At 48.6% G+C, this 13,047-nt stretch overlaps 1 protein-coding gene across 1 annotated transcript; it reads left to right on the forward strand.

The window, feature by feature from the left end:
• The first annotated feature begins 2,626 nt into the window (after window positions 1-2,626).
• On the forward strand, window positions 2,627-4,108 carry GPR25 (G protein-coupled receptor 25). The gene has a single exon (XM_026480697.3). The coding sequence runs from the start codon at window positions 2,627-2,629 to the stop codon at window positions 4,106-4,108; it is 1,482 nt and encodes a 493-aa protein (XP_026336482.2).
• The last annotated feature ends 8,939 nt before the right edge of the window (window positions 4,109-13,047 follow it).

Raw genomic sequence — 13,047 nt, forward strand, 5'->3', positions numbered from 1 at the left:
TGACCCTCTACCCTGCCCAAGCCACAGTTCTGCCGGCGACCTTTTCAAAACAGATAGAGGTCACGCCCTCCGACAAATGTTCAGTGGCTCTCCACCAGCTCCAGAATGAAATCAAGATCGTGCTGGGACCTGCTCCCTGCTACCTTTCCTGCTTCCTCTCCTGCCACCCGCTTCCCACCCTGGGCTCTGGTCACACTGGGCCCACGTCCTGCTGCTCTAATTCAGCCTCCAGCTCCTCCCTGGACCTGCACTCAACGGTCATCTCCTGGAAGGTCTTCTCTGATGTACTCTTCCCATCAGAAGTAACTGCTCTTTCCTCTAACCTCCAGAGGACTTTCGCCTTCATCAGTTTGACTTCTGGCACGCTGGCCGTCGTGTATGCTGCATCTGTGTCTGTCCCCCTGCCCCAAAAGCGAGCCTCTAGGGTCAAGAATGGCCTCTCTCTCACAATGCTGGAAACACTGCCTGCCCCACGAAGGAGCTCATTGTTAAGGGAACTCAATCAAAATTGGTAACCCACCTCAAGTTCTCAACACCAGAGTGCCCACCAGGGTCAGTCACTCATTCCCGGTGACGGCGTGGTGGGCTCTGGGCGGGCACACACACAGAAACGTTGGTCCCAACACAGTATCTCCTGGGAGGGATGTCTGCTAAGAATTCGGACCCAGAACAAAAGCAAAAATTAACCATCAGAACCACACCAAAATAAAGAGCTTTGCACAGCAAAGGAAACCATCAACAAAATGAAACGGCGACCTACTGAACGGCGGAAGATATTTGCAAATGACGTATCCCATAAGGAGTTAATATCCAAAATACACAAAGAACTTAGACAGCTCAACACCAAAAAACCACAAATAATCCAATTTAGAGAATGGGCAGAGAACCTGAGCAGACATTTTTCCAAAGAAGACATCCAGACGGCCAACAGACACATTACAAGATGCTCAACGTCACTCATCATCAAGGAATTGCAAAATTAAAACCACCACGAGGGATCACCTCACACCAGTGAGAACGGCTAGTATCAAACAGACAAGAAATAACAAGTGTTGGCGAGGATGTGGTGGGAAGGGAACCTCTGTGCATTGTTAGCGGGAAGAGAAACAGGTGCAACCATTGTGGAAAACAGCATGGAGGTTCCTCAATAAAAACAGAAATACCATACATTTGGGTATCTACCCAAAGAAAATGAAAACATTAATTCAAAAAAAAAAAAAACTGCACCCGTGTGTTCATTACAGCATTGTTTACAATAGCCAAGATATGGAAGCAACCTATGCTCACTGATAGATAAACAGACAAAGGAAATGTGCATATATGTGCTCTCTATTCTATATATGCCCTAATTATATATATTATATCCATATAATATATATAATGGAATATTAATCAGCCATAAAAAAGGACCAAGATCCTGCCAAGCGAAATTTTCAGAGAAAAGCAAATGTCATTTGATTTCACTCATATATATAATCTAAAAACACCAAAATGAATAAGCAACAAAAATAGACTCATAAATACAGAGAACTGGTGGTTGCCAGAGAGGAGGAGAGTTGGAGGGTGGGGAAAACAGGTGTAGGGGATTAAGAGGTACAAACTTCTAGTTATAAAACAATTCCCAGAAATGAAAAGTACAGCCTAGGGAGTATAGTCAATACTGTAACCATGTTGCATGGTACCATGCAGACATTAACTATACTTATGGTGGTAAGCACTATGTAATATATAGAATTATCAAATCCCTATGTTATACACCTGAAACTAATATAATATTGTATGTCGATACTTCAATATATAAAATTAAAAAAAAAAAGGATCTGGACCTAACTGGAGTCGCCCAGAGTCCTTGCTGTAGAAACAGCGCACCAAAATAAAAGGCTTTTGCACAGCAAAGGAAACCATCAACAAAATGAAAAGGCAACCTACCGAATACCAGAAGAAAGGGTACCTTCTGGAGGAAGGGCAAGCTTTCTTTCACCCATCCTCTCAGGGGCCACGACCCCCTGCAAGGTCAGGCGTCGTTCCCATCCTTTCACGAATCCTCCCCTGACTCGGTCAGTAAGGGATCTCACCCTCCACTAAACTTCTGACTCCTCATTAAAAACTAAACTGCTGCTAAATGAGGTACCATCTTGAGTCATCTTCTGCCCTGAGTTTACATCTGTGTTTGACTTAATAGGTAGATTGGACCAGATGAGGGCAGATAGAGAAGAGCTGGGATTAAATCCCAGGCCCCTCTCCTTTTCTGTCTGGATACGTCTTTCTCTCTAGCTTAAAACCTTCCCGTGTGGCTCCAAGAGGACCTGATTTGGTCAGAAAAGCCACTCTTTGAGTTAGGACATTTAGCCTGGCGCTTCCGGAAGCTAACAACAGCTGGAGAGCTCTGTTGGCCAATTCCTGATTAGGAGGTAGGCCCCCAAGTGCGGGCTCCCCCATTCACCCCGACCCCGTTGTGCACCCCACAGCAGAAACCCTTTTTCCTAGAGAACAGGTGAACCCGCTGCAGGCTGAGACAACCCTACCCGCCCCCCCAACAAAACCCTCAGCCGGGGTTCTAGCCCCTCACCTCTAATAAAACTAGAGAAAACAACCGCGCAGAGCCTGGGCAGGAGCCCAGTGAGGGATGCAAACAGACAGGGGCTCTCGGGCACCCGCCACCTCTTGCAACCTGACGTCAGACGGCTCCCAGTGGGAGGCAGGGCAGGTCTCCCAGCCGCAAGGACCTTTCCTCAAAGAACCCTCGAAGCCTCCTCGGCCGGCTCGGGTCCCGGCCCTTCCCCGGGACCAGCCCCAAAACGTAGGCCTCTACCCCAGGAGCCTGCCCCTCCCACACCACCCCCTCCTCCCTCACCTTCCTGCCCACCCATTTGCCTCGGTCTGGGTGGCAGGAAGGGAGGTGCTGGGCACCGGCCGTGAAGAGCAACCCCCCCACCCCTTGCTCAGAGCTCTCGCCGCCCGCACCCAGGCAGCGTCCCGCACAGGCCTCGCGGCCCCGGCCATGCGTCCCCCCACCGAGCCCTGGATCCCCAGCCCGCGGACGGCGTCCTGGGACTACTCGGGGTCCGGCGACCTGGAGGAGCTGGAGCCGTGCCCGGTCCGGGACCTGCCCTACGGCTACGCCTACGTGCCCGTGCTGTACCTGGCGGCCTTCGTGGTGGGCCTGCTGGGCAACTCCTTCGTGGTGTGGCTGCTGGCGGGGCGGCGCGGCCCGCGGCGGCTCGTGGACACCTTCGTGCTGCACCTGGCCGCCGCCGACCTGGGCCTCGTGCTCACGCTGCCGCTCTGGGCGGTGGCGGCGGCGCGCGGCGGCCGCTGGCCCTTCGGCGAGGGCCTCTGCAAGCTCAGCGGCTTCGCGCTGGCCGGCACGCGCTGCGCAGGCGCGCTGCTGCTGGCGGGCCTGAGCGTGGACCGCTACCTGGCCGTGGTGAAGCTGCTCGAGGCGCGGCCGCTGCGCACCCCGCGCTGCGCGCTGGCCGCCTGCTGCGGCGTGTGGGCGGCGGCGCTCCTGGCCGGCCTGCCCTCCCTGGCCTACCGGCGGCTGCAGCCCCTCCCCGGCGGCCGGGGCAGCCAGTGCGGCGAGGAGCCCTCCGACGCCTTCCAGGTGCTGAGCCTGCTGCTGCTGCTGCTCACCTGCGTGCTGCCCCTGGGCGTCAGCCTGGTCTGCTACTGCCTCATCTCGCGCCGCCTGCGCCGGCCGCCGCACCCGGGCCGGGCCCGGAGGAACTCGCTGCGCATCATCTTCGCCGTCGAGGGCGCGTTCGTGGGCTCCTGGCTGCCCTTCGGCGTCCTGCGGGCCGTCTTCCATCTGGCGCGTCTGGGGGCGCTGCCGCTGCCCTGCGGCCTGCTGCTGGCGCTGCGCTGGGGCCTCAGCATCGCCACCTGCCTGGCCTTCGTCAACAGCTGCGCCAACCCGCTCATCTACCTGCTGCTGGACCGCTCGTTCCGCGCCCGCGCCTGGCGCGGGGTCTGCGGGCGCGCTGATCGCCCCGGGCGCAGGGGCAGCTCGGCGTCCTCGCTCTCCAGGGACGACAGCTCCGTGTTCCGGAGCCCGCCGGGCAGCTCGGAGCGAGCCCGAACGGCGAACGCTGGCCCGGCCCTGCCGTAGCTGTCCCCGGGCCCGGCGGAGGTGGCGGCCCCCGAGCCCGCGGGGGAGGGAGGCCCGGGGGGCGGCGTGGGGGAGACTCCCCAGACGTGCCTTCTCTGCTGCCCGCAGCCTGCTTGGCCGGCACTGCCTGGACTCCCTCCTTCATTAGCTTTCTCAGAACCTCAGCGCTTTTGGAACTCCCGCCCCCAAACCAGCCTGCTGAGAACAGCTGTTCACTCAGCCCAGTGGGCAGGGGGGCTAATTTTCTCCAGTGCAATAAAGGTCGTATGAGATGGAGCAGACAGCAGTCTGGACACCCACAGTTTCGCCAAGTAGAAGAAAGGGAAGTGGTTTCCTTCTCTGCCCCATTGGGAATAGCGCTGGCCCGAATACCAAACTCAGGCCCCCCCAAAAGCTACTGTTGTCTCCGGCTGTGCTTTCTCTGAACCCCTACAGTAGCCACTGTCTTCTGAGAAATACCTTCTCGAAGTCAGACCCTCTGCCCTCTCACTCTCCAAAAAATTCTATAGAATATGGGAATTGACAGCCCTTTTATATTAGTGATCTTTGTAGCTGTCTATGCTGTATCATTAGTCACTATCAGCTCAGATTTGCATTTTCAAAGCTCACCAAAGCCATAGGAACCAGCCCCAGGGTGCGCTGCCCTGTTTATTCCCTCTGATAATTTCCCCGAAAGTGCTAGGCCTACCCTACTTTGTATCTTCTCCCCATTCCCATGAAGTGGACGGACTCACCCTGGAAATTATATTGGCCCTTTCCTCTGGACAGAAGATTCTGAAATCTTTCACCAGGCGTTCGGATTCTCTATCACTCAGGGACACCAGAATCATCTGTCAGTTCACCTTTCTCAATAAAAACTGTTGCTAGCCTGAGCTTGACAATCATGTCTTTCTTTACTTGATCAGTGGGAGTGAAATGAGTGTCAGGAGGAAAATCCAATACTGGGTCAGACAAAATTCAACCCAGTAGTTGAGGTTAACCTCAGTGATCAGGATTTAGTGTGATGTCAGGGACCTAGACAGTTAGCTACACCATTGCAGGTGCAGTGATCCTACAGAAAGGCAGCAAATCCTTTGCTTTTATTATTTTTAAGAACGTTTCACATTTTGAAGGTTACAGAGAAAAAAGATGTAAGGGCACCTGCCAGTCAGGTGTCACTTCAAAGAGGAAATGAGTCACTGTGATTTTTTGAATATGTACTGGGCATTTTTTCCTATCCTTTTTGAGACCATCTATCCATTTTCTGACTCTGTGACTTACCCTTTGAGGTTTCTGGAGGGTTTGGGAATTCGGTGTTTATACTTTTGATTTAAGAGGATTTGGCTTAAAGGAATGTCAGTCCTTGCAGGGAAAGGAATGTAATTCTCCTTGAGAACCACCTCCCAGCCAGATCTCCACCAGGCCCATCATAAAGTTGCAGGCTTTGGTGGTAGCAACCACTGAGATCAGCACTTCAGTGCTAGGTTGGGTCTGAATCCTGGGCATTCGTTCTCAAGCTGCGTAACCCCCTACCTAACACCACTGCGTTTGTCTCTAGCATTTGGGGCTGCTGGATTCGAGTGGACTGAATGTCCCAGCCCACCGTGACCCCACCTGTCAGCTGCCCCTTGTAGGTGAGGCTGTTAAGAAAGGTTAAGCACATTCCTCCCACCCATAGAGGCAAGACTTGCAGCCTGTGGGGTCCCTGGTTCCAGTAGGACAAATTTCAGACACGCTTATGATTTAAGAGCTCAAGTCTATTATGGCTCTTCTACCCTCACCATTGCTCTCGGAGGCAAGAAATGCTTCACTGGGGTGCCTGGCTGGCTCAGTCAAGGAGCATGTGACTCTTGTTCTTGGGGTCGTGGGTTCGAGCCCCATGTTGGGTGAAGAGATGACTTAATAAATAAATCTTGAAAAAAAATTATTCTGTGTCGTATGGCGGGCATGCAGGATAGGGAAGCTAGCTCTCACGTGGGTTGGGATGTGGAGAAACCTCAGCTTACAGACTGGGCACTTCTGACTGAGGCTTCCCCTCTACTCCCACCAATTTACTTCTCCTGACTTACTGACTAATGGAGCTCCCTGAAGACAGAGCGGAAGAAGGCTTCTCCGTGCCCGGGTGGGCTTTCATAGCCCTCCTGGAGTACTTACTGAAACTCAGCATTTCCCGCCCGCTGCAGAACTCCGGCTGATGTGATGACGTGATGGAAACTTCCCTCCCTTTGTTTGAGTAGGTCACTCAATTAGTCTCCCTTGTGTCCCTTGGAAATTTTCTTTTATACTCACCCAAGAGTGAACGAGGACCAGTAAACTTCCAGGTGTGTTCAACTGAGAAAGACGAGGCACAGGTTCCGGAAATCTCTGGTTAAAGAGCACTCCCGCATATCTTGCTGGCAGGAGTGTTAAAGGGCAGAATCTTTTAGAAAGCAATTTGTCAATCCATACCTAGAGCCTTAAAAAATATTCATATCCCATCCCTCCAACAGGTTCATTCCCTGTGACCCCATGTCTGCCACTCTCTTCTAAGACAATAATACTAAATAAGAAAAATTTGATGTCTAAAGTTCTAAAACTGTAAAGACTTAGCCTGAAAGGGAACAACTTGAATGTCTGGTGGTGTAATGCCCTCATTAATATAATGGGCTGTTGTTATGCAAATTTTAAGACAATGCTTAAAGGAGAGATTGGAAAATGTCCATGATAAAAGAAAAGAAGGTAACAAAATTGCACGTGTTAAACACCCACTCACTTCAAGCTCAATAATTGTTAGATGGGTTTTGGTAAAGCAAAACATTCCATGCCACGACATCCTATGGATAAAAACCATCTCGTGCTCTTTTCTTTCTCCAGCACAAGTGTGAAGCATCATAGGTATGGTTCTTCTCTCTTGATGCTAACGAGGGAAATGCCATCTGTCTTACTTCTTTGTTCATTGTTCGTCTCTCCCATCAGATATGGGCTCCATAGGTGAAGGGTTTGTCTGCTTTATTCAGTGCCCGGGACCCTGCCTGGCGTGCAGCAGGCACTCATGAACTACCTGTCAAAGGAAAGATCATCATAATATGATATATTGTGAAGAGCAGGAGGAAGGATATGACATTTTGTGTATGTTTGATAAAAGGGCACAGAAGAGAGTCTAGAGGAAATTCAATAAATGTGAGCAGTGATTGTGTTAGAGTAAGGGAATTATAAATCCCATCCCCCCTCCATCTCTTTATTCTCGGAATTTGTGTAATTTTTTTTTAAGGGCAGTTATCAAAGGGCTGTGAAACTGCCGAAGCGCTGGGGCTACCGGGCCTGGGTCCTGCCTCCCGCAGCCACCACTAGCTGCCCGTCCTGGGGTGTCTCTCTGTTGCGTGAGCCTTGCTTTCTTCATCTGAAGGATGGAGATGATTAGGTCTGCTTGAGCTGCCTGGTAGATCAAAAGAAATCATGTTCTTGAAAGTACTTTGTAAGCCGAGGTGTTTTAGACAAACAAACCACAGGAGCCCCGCCTTGGGATTATCTCGGTCCAGGCCAGGCTGCCCCGTACCCATCCCCCTCGACACCCCCTCTCCTGCCCTCACCCTCGCCCTCACTGTGGAGGCGAGAAGGGTGGGGCTCCTCTGGGTTTTTTAAAAGGTCAGCACCGCTATACTCACATTAAAAAAACAGATTAGAAAAAAAAAAGATCAGCATCTGGTCAAACGCTGGGCACATTTGCCATGTGTGATTCTGACTTTATTCTTGTGACTAATTCTGTGCTTTTTTTCCTCACCTCCCTTGACCCCCAGGGTTCTTTCTCAGGGCACAGTGTGGGAACCCAGCGCCCCCCCCGGGTGATGAGTGATCTGAGGAGTTCAGAAGAATGGCAGAGCTGGCAAAGCTACACTTGGTGATATGACTCAGCCCCCGTGTCACTCCGGGGGTAAAGTGAGGACTCTGGACACTTGTGAGGGCTTCTCACGTGGTCGACCTTATCAAGTCTAAATCCCTCCCTTACCGGGGCTGAGTGACCCGCAGGAAGCTTCTTACCACCCCCTGCCCTGCACCGAGCCCCCCAGCCTCAGGCAAATGCGGCAAATGATAGGAAGACCCATAGCCCCCAGACCGGGGAATGCTTGGAAAGTGAGAGGAAAAGAGGAAGCAGAGATGTGCAATCGCTCTTCCTCTTCATTCTCACCAAGGTCAAGCATGGGCGCTGGGTGTGGAATGACATCTTCCGTGAAAGTAGACACTGTCTGAGATTCACACTACATCACAGAGCTTCAGAGCTAGAAACCATGTGTCCGTTCTAAGAAGAGGACACTGAGGATCAGAGATGGGAAGTCACTTGTTTAAGGTAATAATGACACCACTTATGTCTGTGTCACACGCCACAAATGTTTAAAAAGCACACACCCATGATTTCATCAATTCTCATGACCCCACAGCAAGCGGAATGATTAGCTTCATTTTACTGACGCTGAAACTGACAAGTATCAAGGTCACAGAGAAGCAAACGTTGCCACGCAAACCTTTGTCGAAGCCTCCTGATCTCTCTTCTCCTCCTACCCCTTCCCGTGTGACATCCAAATATGGTGTCTCATAGGCACCACAGGCCAAACAGGCACTCTCTCCATTCTGAGCCCAGCTCACGCTAGGCGACTCCCTGGCCCAGGCCCGCTCTTGAAAATTTTAAGAATTTCCAAGACACCTACCATAAAATCTCACTTATATGTGGAATCTAAAAAAATAAGATAAATGCATAAACAGACAAAAAGCAGACTCAGACTCGAAATACCGAGAACAAACTGGTGGTTGCCTGAGGGAAAGGGGGATGGGCAAAATGGGTGCAGGGGAGTGGGCGATCCAGGCTTCCGGTTAGGGAACGAATAAGCGAATAAGTCACGTGAATAAAACGTACAGCACCTGGAAGCTAGTCGATGATATTGCACTTGTGTTGTGTGGTGACAGATGGCAGCTACGCTTGTGGTGGGCACAGCGTAACGTAGTTGTTAAATCACTATGTTGTACACCTGAAACGAATGTCCCATTAGTGTGTCAACTCTACTCAAAAAAAAATTAAAAACGTTTTTGAGAGTTTTCTTCTTGTTATTAAAGTAACATCAGTTCTTTGTTAATATAAAGTGGAAATTACCGGAAAATACAAAGGAAACGATGAAAAACACCTATCATTCCACCATGAAACGATATCTTAGAATATTTTTCTATGTATGTAATAGTACACACGAGTACATTTTCTTTCAACTAAGTTGGGGATAATCTACACGAGACCATAGACTGAGTCTGTTGTGTTCCCAAGTGTATAACCAGTGCCCGGCACAAAATTGGTCCTCAGTAACTGTATGTTGAATGTATACGGTATACATTATTTTGGCACTCGCTTTTTTTTTTTTTTTTTAATTAAGTAGGCTCTACACTCAGCATGGGGCTTGAACTCATGACCCAAGATCAGGAGTCGCATGCTCTATCAACTGAGCCGCCAGGCGCCCCATATACGTTATTTTGTAGCCTGCTTTCTTCACTTAGCAATATGCCATATTTTATCACATCATTAGATATTTTTCTAAAACATGTTTTTAAGGTTACATTATATCATTATACGAAATACAATTTCATTTAGGTAACCAAGCCCTTAATCTTTTTTTTTAAGCTTATTTATTTTTTAAAGTAATCTCTACACCCAACATGGGATGTGAACTCATGGCCCTGAGATCAAGAATTGCACACTCTTCCAACTGAGCCAGCCAGGCAGCCCCAAGTCCCTAATCTTGTTTCAATTTTTCACCCTTATAAATAATTCTATGATGAACATCCTTGTACAAAGATTTTTGTAGCCATTTCTAATTCATTTTTTAGGACAAATTCCTAGAAGTGAAAAGTATTCATCAAAGATTATAAACAGTTTAAGACTTTGGGTACATTGTGCCAAATGGTTGGAGAACACCCTTAACAAACACCACCAGGAATTATTATTTTTAAAAATATTCGTCAATTTGGTATCTGCCCAACTTTAAAAGAACACAAGATTTCCATCTTATTATATTATTTCAAAGACTTTTTAGATATAATAGGTGATTACAACATCCCTCTGAAGTAGATGTTAAAATGATAGCTAATATTTATTGAGCACAGACTATATGAGAGGCACGGAGCTAAAGGTTTTATACGTATTATCTTATTAATCCTCAACAACAATTTTATGGGGTATAGAATTTATTGTCCCTGTTCTAGAGATTTAAGAGTTGAGTCTTGGAGAGTTTATGTAACTTGTGCAAATATCTTCCCTAAAGAACTTGTATTATTATCCCCATTTTACAGATGAAGGAGCTGAAATACCACGAGCTCTGTTGCCTTGCCAGGCTCACACACACATGGCAGAATTTAAATCCCATGCACCCTGGCCCACAGCTCAAGTCATCTTCCATCTTCCACTGCTTTACTAGCACCTGCCTTACCTCGTTTATCACTCATCAGGACTAAACCAAATGGCACACTGAGGTCAAGACCACCATTACTGCATAGAATTACCCTGCTTCTGTTTTCAAAAGATCAATGGTTAAATGATGGCTAATTTTATGTGTCAACTTGACTGGGGGTCACAAAGTGCCCAGACATTTGGTCAAATGTTATTCTGAGTATGTCGATAGGCATGCCTGAGATTAATATGTGAACCAATAGACTGAGTAAAGAAGATTGCACTCCCAAATGTGGCTGGTGGGGGGAGGGGGAGGTGCAAGGCAGGGGGCTCCATCCATCAAAGGCCTGAACACAACAAAAAGGCTGTGTAAGAGGGAATCCACTCTCTGCCTGAGTGTCTGAGTTGTGACATCAGTCTTCTTCCTTTGGACTCAGACTGGGATTGGAATTTACATCATCGACTCTCTCCTGAGTCTCCAGCTTGCCAACTGCCGATCTTGGGACTTTTCAGCCTCTGTAATGGTGTGGGCTAATTTCTTATAATAAATATCTTCAGATAGAGAGATGGATGGATTTAGATATGTGTATACACACACATATTATAATCCATATAATAATCTATATAATCTATCTCTCTATCTATATAATAGATATATTTCTTTCTTCTATTGGTTCTGTTTCTTTGGAGAACCCGGACTAACATAATCAGGGTCCCCTCACTAAGGAGAGCTTGGGCATCAGAATGAGAGGATGAATGGGGCTCTTTGCAGGTGTGTTGAGGTAGGGGATCAAAATGGGGAGAAACAGCACCCCCCCCCCACATTGCTGGGTAGTCCTAACTGGCAAGTTAGGCAGTGAAAGCAGAGGGGCTTGGCTTCGGTGGGTAGCAAAGCCTGAAGTACAGATCTGAGACAACGGCTGCTGGTGTCTGGGGGGAGGCTGTGGTTTGCCCCAGGGAGATGTGCTAGACACAGGGTGATTAATCTCGCGCACCCTGCTCTGAAAATGACTGTCTTCACATGTGCCTGCTTTCATCTCCTCTCCAATCCAATATGTCTCTTCGCCTCAGCTCCCAACCACCCTAAAACAAGCCTTGTGCTGTCCCCACACTGGATCCTATGCACACAAAGTCACAGCACAGTAGAGGACACAGGGCTTGCTGAATTCTGTCTTTTTAAGCAAAGTCTTGGGTGTTATCTTTTTTTTTTTTAAGATTTTTTTTATTTATTTGACAGAGATAGAGACAGCCAGCGAGAGAGGGAACACAAGCAGGGGGAGTGGGAGAGGAAGAAGCAGGCTCATAGCGGAGGAGCCTGATGTGGGGCTCAATCCCAGAACACCGGGATCACGCCCTGAGTCGAAGGCAGACGCTTAACCGCTGTGCCACCCAGGCGCCCCGGGTGTTATCTTTCTTTAAAAAAAAATAACCTATTGTTCCAAATCTTCTTGGGTTTCATTTTTAAATTCTAATTCCATAAAGAGAGAAAAATGTCATATTAAGAGTTAAATAACTCCAGACCCTCCACCCTTATTGCAGTAATTTTCACGTTGGCACATTCTCTTTCCAACATTTCTCTATCGCGGTCATATTTTACATGGCTGGTCATGACATGTTCTGTTCTTTTTTCCCTCAGAATATACTATACCATTTTTCTGTGCCACTATATAGATGTCATAATGGTCACTTTTGAAGGTTTCCCTCTCCCTGTGGATAAACCGTGGCGTAGCTGACCGGTCCTCCCTATTAGACTTTCACGTTGTTCAGGAGCTTTTGCTTTGATAAATACACTGCAGCGAGCATCCTTCCCATCTCGCTCAGGACTGGTTTTGAATGTTCCGAACCGAACAAAACTCCCTGCCACCTGCTCCCCCTCCCGTAGGCTCTTCTTCTCCGCTGCCCTGCATGATTCTATCACCTCCGATGGTCTGTCCCCCCCCCCCCCCCACCTCAAGCGCAAGAGCTGTGGACACATAAGCCATGTGTTCTGGAAGCCCTTCGAAAAGCAGCACAGCACGCGAATGTAATGACATGCACATCAGTAATTATTTATTATTATTTTAGACCCTAACGGACCAACTGTGAGAAACAGCCTAACACAGGACCTTAATGCCTAAGCTGGGGCCACAGCCTGGGTTCAAGTCCCAGCTCTGCATCTCACTTCTTTGTTACCCAGGTAAGGTATTCAGCCTTTTCCGCTTCAAAATCCTTATTTGTAAAATGGGAAGAATGCTTCTGATCTCAGTGGGCCCGTGAAACAATTAAACGTGCTACTATATGAAGGGGTTAGGACTATGTGACACAGATGAAGCATTCGATGTTTGCTATCATCATTGGGAGTAAAATAAATGATACTAACTATTTGTTAGGTGGAATTGAATTATACCACGGCTTTGGATTTCTCTTCTCAAATTCATTGATTCAACACATTTCTATTTTGCATTTGCTATGTGTCGGTTAGTCAACAAGGCTGTGGAGCTACAGAAATTAAAAAGATTCCCGGTTCCCCTGAAGAACCACTGCTGACGACTTAAGTCTCCATCCCACACACACAAAA

This window comes from Ursus arctos, unplaced genomic scaffold, assembly GCF_023065955.2.
Source record: "Ursus arctos isolate Adak ecotype North America unplaced genomic scaffold, UrsArc2.0 scaffold_2, whole genome shotgun sequence".
Classification (NCBI taxonomy): Eukaryota; Metazoa; Chordata; class Mammalia; order Carnivora; family Ursidae; genus Ursus; species Ursus arctos.

Coding starts and splice junctions, on each gene's coding strand:
- GPR25 (XM_026480697.3), top strand. CDS start 2,627: ATGCAAACAGACAGGGGCTCTCGGGCACCCGCCACCTCTTGCAACCTG.